This window comes from Coenobita brevimanus, chromosome 101 (assembly GCF_032717465.1).
Source record: "Coenobita brevimanus isolate Jiangsu-jjx chromosome 101, ASM3271746v2, whole genome shotgun sequence".
Taxonomy (NCBI): domain Eukaryota; kingdom Metazoa; phylum Arthropoda; class Malacostraca; order Decapoda; family Coenobitidae; genus Coenobita; species Coenobita brevimanus.
Window position 1 is genome coordinate 45,619,873 of NC_137054.1, and position 6,000 is coordinate 45,625,872.

Genomic DNA, 6,000 nt, shown 5'->3' on the forward strand with positions numbered 1-6,000 from the left:
CCACTTTGCCATACCAGCGATGATCACTTTGACCTCTTTCCTTGTTGTTATTACCAACTTAACAACCCGAGTAGAACTGTCCTACACGACGAAATGTGGTAGTACCTCACCACAGCGTGACTGTGCCTGAACAATATACGAACCATGATTTGCATCACATACCTCTTCCATTCAAACTACGTCGTTAACTTAAATCCTGCCTTCTACTCCTGCACCATCAATACCCTTCTCACCTCGGCTACCAGTCACTCCTCACACCTCTGTGCGACCTACATGCTCAGAAGGATCAGATGAGAAGGCCAAAGACCTATTACCAATGATACTGATACACACACACACACACACACACACACACACACACACACACACACACACAGAGGAATACATTAATGCAACGGTGCGATGGATTCCCGTGGTAATAAGGAAAGAAAATTTCGTGATTTTGCGGAAAAAAAAAAAGTGTGGAAATGATATGGGTACGGTATACAGTTAGTATAGTGATGACTGCCCTTCATAAGGTCTATCTATCTATCTATTGCCAGACGCCTCAATCCCGTTTGGGGTGGCCACAAACAAATCGCCTCCAAGTCGCCCTGTCCCCCGCCATTTCACTGCCCTGCTCCCAACTCACACCCCCCTCTCTCATATATCTCTCCACCCCATCCCTCCATCTCATCCTCGGCCTCCCCCTCCCTCTTCCCCCCTCCACCTCACTCACATACACTCTCTTCGTCAGTCTTTCACCCTCCATCCTCTCCACATGGCCAAACCACCTCAGTGTGTTCCTCATAACGCTTCCTATCACATCCACATCCACACCACAACGCTCCTTTATATCCTCATTCGTCAGCCTGTCTCTCCACGTGACTCCACAGGCTCCTCTTAAATAACTCATTTCCCTGCTCTCACTCTTGACTTGTGTCCTTCCAACAATGTCCAAGCTTCACTTCCGTACGTTAGAGTTGGTATCACAATACTGTCATGTAGTAACTTTTTCACTTCCATGCTCACTTCCCTGTTTCTTATCACTGTTTTCAAGGAACCAGCAACCTTTCTTCCCTGCTGTACCCTTTCAAGCACTTCACCCTCCAAACCTCGATCCTTACTCATCACACTACCCAAATACTTAAACGTACTCACATTTTCCAATTCCTCACCATCCAACCTCGCTGTACATTCACTAACTTCACCTCTCTCAAAGACCATCACTTTACTCTTCCCTACATTCACCATTAGGTTCCGTTTCTTACACACTCTCTCAAACTCATCCACCAAGCCTTGCAGCTCCCCTTCGTCTTCACTCAACAACACAGTATCATCTGCAAACAACAGTATAGGGAGTTTCCAAACACTATCCTCTCTCACCAAGGCCACTCCAACATCCACTACCCTACCTTGTACCTCTTTTATTACCCCATCCATGTACAGATTGAACAACCATGGAGACATGACACATCCCTGTTTCAACCCAACTTTCAAAGAGAAAAATTTACTTAGTTCACCATCCACACGCACTGCAGCCTTCGCTCCATCGTACATACTCTTCACAGCATTCAACAACTTCCCATCTACTCCATATATTCTTAACACTTTCCACAATCCTTGTCTATCCACCCTGTCATATGCTTTCTCCAAATCCATGAAAGCCGCATACAACTTCTTTCCCTTCTCTAGAAACTTTTCCACTAAAGATCTAAGAATGAATATCTGATCTACACAACCTCTTCCCTTCCTAAAGCCTCCCTGTTCTTCATAAGGTGTGGGAGTAAAATAGGCTCTGTCAAGTTAAAACCAGATCAATAGCGTGTAATGGACACTTATCCTAGTTCTCTAAGGCTGCTCAACTTGGTAGGGAAATGAGGCGCATCTGCTCAGTACTGCAACCACTGGTCCTTTCTACCTAAAGAAGATAATAATTAAGTAGCTTACACAACACTGGACAATAACGTTGCCGTCTGCGTATAATACTATGTTTCAGTTATATTGTAATCTTGAACAGTAGGCTAAGTATCAATATTGCGAACAGAGAATTATATGATGGTTCTACAATTTTGTACAAAATCGTACAGTATGTACACAGATATTAAACTGCAAAAGAATTTCCTTAAAATAATACTAGCAGAGGTACCCGGCCTTGCCCGGGTAAAACCCAATGATCATGCATACCGGCACTGCCTGGGATCCTGAATGGCCACTCCTATGTAGTATTAGACCCCCGGGGTCCCATATTGTTGGCTGAACCTGTGTTCCTGCCTTGGGTTCATATCTCTCGGGATATATTCAACATTGTCCTATTACTACCATGAACCCATTTCCCCACTACCAACCCACCCAGCACTTTTCCACCCACCCTGCTCACACACACACTCACCCATCCTGCCCACTCATTCACCCACCTACGCTATCCCACCACAGCCACTTTTCTACCCTCCCACTCACTCCATCCCCCCTGCCCCTGCACACCCACCCATCCACTCATCCTTGCCCTCCCACCCCACCCACCCACCCCACTTCACAAAACTGTCCTCTCACCCGACCCCGTTGTTGTCAAAGTAATGAACACTACGGTACTTGGCTGCCATGTTTCCACCATGTTGACCTGATTACTTCTAATTAGTTCTGCAAATCTTGGCCATCCGGGCACCACTTTAGCAGCACCAAAATACACATTTAATTTCCTCGGAAAAATTTACACCTGTGACAGCTGCTTAAAGAGTTGTATTAGCTTTTCCTGCGGTGGCCACAATGGACAGACAGACACACAAACAAACAATCATTCTCCATTCTCTTTTATATCTTTATTTCTATCTACCTACCAATCTATCTAACATATATATATATATATATATATATATATATATATATATATATGTGTGTGTGTGTGTGTGTGTGTGTGTGTACAGATAGATAGATAGATAGATATAGATATACAGTATACAGTATAGATATATAGATATATATATATATATATATATATATATATATATATATATATATATATATATATATATATATATATATATATATATATATACGAATTATGTTCTTTGAGCCCAACCCTCAAAGGTACATGTGAGTGTCTGTTCGTCCAGCCTGCTCTGTCCCGATAAAAAAAAAAAAAAAAAAAAAAAGGGTTCTTGGATGCACCGAGAAAGGTGTAGTGCCAACTTGGACCAACAGCTGGACTCTACGAAAATCCACCTTTTTGCAAGTTTTGTGGCGTTTTGCAAAATTTTAGCGACTGTAATGGGCACATCTAAATTCGGCATAGATAGTTATACTGCTTAGAGCTGCTTAGAGAATACTATACGCACTCCCCTCCATTTCCACAGAGGACAGACAGACAGACACACAGACAGATGAACAAACAATCTCTTTTACACACACACGGATATCAGAGTGAGTGACGGCAAAGAAATATTTTGAATTAGAAAGCGAGGCATACTACTGGCCTCCCTGACTTCTGTACCAGAAGGGCGAACCATTTGAAAGAGCCGAATAGCGGATTCACGTGGGAAAAAAAATGGCCACCAAAATACGAACAACAATATTTTCACTGCACAGTATACAGAGAAATATGATGTGATACCCGTAGTACCCGTAGGGCTACCTTATATCTGTGGTAATGTATGTTCTGGACTGCTAGCATACTTGGCTATTTGACAAATTTGTATTTACCGTCGTCACTCTACAATCTTTGTGTGTGTGTGTGTGTGTGTGTGTGTGTGTGTGTGTGTGTGTGTGTGTGTGTGTGTGTGTGTGTGTGTGTGTGTGTGTGTGTGTGTGTGTGTGTGTGTGTGTGTGTGTGTGTCTAACATGCAGTGTTATCAGAACCACAAGGAGGCATGTGATCCAGCCGAGGGTGATGTCCTTTTACGAGAAACAGCTCGTGAATGAGAAAACTGTTCAGAAGAGAGAGAGAGACAGAGAGACAGAGAGAGAGAGAGAGACAGACTGACAGACAGACAGACAGACAGAGAGTACAGACCTGGGGGTGCTGCTCGTCCGAAGTAGAGACAGGCACGCAGGCAGAGAATTAAAATCAGCGTCCAGCACAATAGCAAGAGTTAAGGGAGAGTGATGGAACAGTACAGGAAACCAACGAGTTAAGCATGAGAACGAGTGTTACCTTGAGGATGTTGGCAGTGGTTGGGAAGGAAGAACTGAAAGATTCGGACACGTAGAGGGGGTTGGCCACATCAGACATCTCACATGATTCCCCGCTGAATCCGTACTGACACCTGCAACATCGTCACATTATCCCTTCACTCAGTTTACACTACATCGGAGGCACGAACGATTTTCTTACCAGTAATCGTTAAACTTATGATAATATAAGTACACGACCTTCAGTTAAAATAATTGTAAACTGATATACTATGTGCAATTGATGATCGGTGTATCTAGAAAACTATGAGGTCGTTAGATCACATTGTCTTAATTTTAATCAGGGAAAACACATGTAAGTGTGGCTTCGACATGAATTGATGCAAAAGAAAGAGATATTCATGCTTCTATTAAAAAAAAAAAAAAAAAAAAAAAGGTCTTGACAGTGAACACATGAACAAACGTGAAGGACGCACCTACAGCCTCCCTGAGGTAGACAGAGGCCACGTCCATTGCAGCCTTGTGGACACGCGCCCACAAACACGTTGTCCAGTGCCCACCATCTGGTTCGTATCCTCTGGTTGTCCTCCAGCTGCCGTACCCGTAGTCTCGTGTGTGGCGTGAGGGCCAGGTAGGGTAACGGCAGTGTCACCAGGCCCCACCTGCATCACCACAAAAAAAATCATGCAACCTTAGCCATTACATTACACATGTCGATGTGGGATGATGATATCCGGGAGCAAGTGAAGGCAAAAAAAGAAGCAAAGAAGATATCTGACTACAACCTGAACTCTCTCGGCAAGAAACATTATAAAAAAGCAATTCGCACCAGTGGCGTATATAGGTCCGTGGAAAGAGGGGGGGGGGAGGCACACGGGTGAATCCAGAATTTTTTTAAAGGGGGAGGGGCGAGCGAAGCGAGCCTCTACAGCTGGGGGATCTGGGGGGGGCGGTGAAAGCCGCCCCAGGAAATTTTTTGGAAATCAAGCACTATTATGGGCATGTTGAGGCCTCAGGAGGGATACATTGCACTTATTTGATATTCAGTGGCAAAACAATATAAAGAAGTTTAAGTATCTTGGCTGAAACAAAAATGAGCTGTTTGAAAAATATTTTAATAGGGAATTCTACAGTACCCAGTATATATTTTAATAGGGAATTCTACAGTACCCAGTATATATTTTAATAGGGAATTCTACAGTACCCAGTATATATATATATATATATATATATATATATATATATATATATATATATATAAAACTGGTAGATCATATGCAATTGTTGATTCCTATATTCCTGGAAGCTGCAATGTTCATTTTTATATGAAACATTTAAAAAATTTAACTAAAACTCGCATTAATGACTTAGAGAGAGAGAGAGAGAGCGTACTGTATATGAAACATTGAGCATATTAAACTATAACTCGCATGAATGAAGTTGAGAGAGAGAGAGAGAGAGAGAGAGAGAGAGAGAGAGAGATTACTAAAGTCGTGTGAAAATTGATCATTTGAAATCAAGCAGCCTATTTTTACGGCTGAATTCATTGATTACTTGTATACGTATTTAGATCTGCAGATATGTAGGCCTACTGGGACAAAAGGGGGGGGGGCCCATGGCCGAGTGCCCCCCCCCCCCTATACTGTATACGCCACTGATTCGCACTGCATACGATTGGTGTTGTACACACACTAAAACATTTTCGGCACTCTTTTACCATGATCAAATTTGACACAGCGGACAAGAGATCTGAAAATATACACCTGAGTTTACGTGCCAGGTTGGTATCCCTGATCTGTTGAGCCTTAGGTCAGTAATCATAGTGGCATCGGAAGCTTCGTAGCACCACTTAGCATTTTGTTTTGCTTATTAATTATCACTGCTCTTTTATGT

At 42.8% G+C, this 6,000-nt stretch overlaps 1 protein-coding gene across 1 annotated transcript in view; it reads right to left on the reverse strand.

Annotated features, from left to right (window-relative positions):
* The window catches only part of LOC145415017 (reelin-like), a 492,696-nt gene extending 487,586 nt beyond the window's left edge, over window positions 1–5,110 (reverse strand). Inside the window, exons 1-3 of the mRNA XM_080284434.1 lie at window positions 5,037–5,110; window positions 4,584–4,769; window positions 4,130–4,241 (exon numbers count right to left, since the gene is read on the reverse strand). Of these exons, the coding sequence (XP_080140560.1) occupies window positions 4,130–4,241; window positions 4,584–4,769; window positions 5,037–5,110 (372 nt within the window). The remainder of the gene's footprint in view (window positions 1–4,129; window positions 4,242–4,583; window positions 4,770–5,036) is intronic.
* Between the last annotated feature and the right edge of the window lie 890 nt (window positions 5,111–6,000).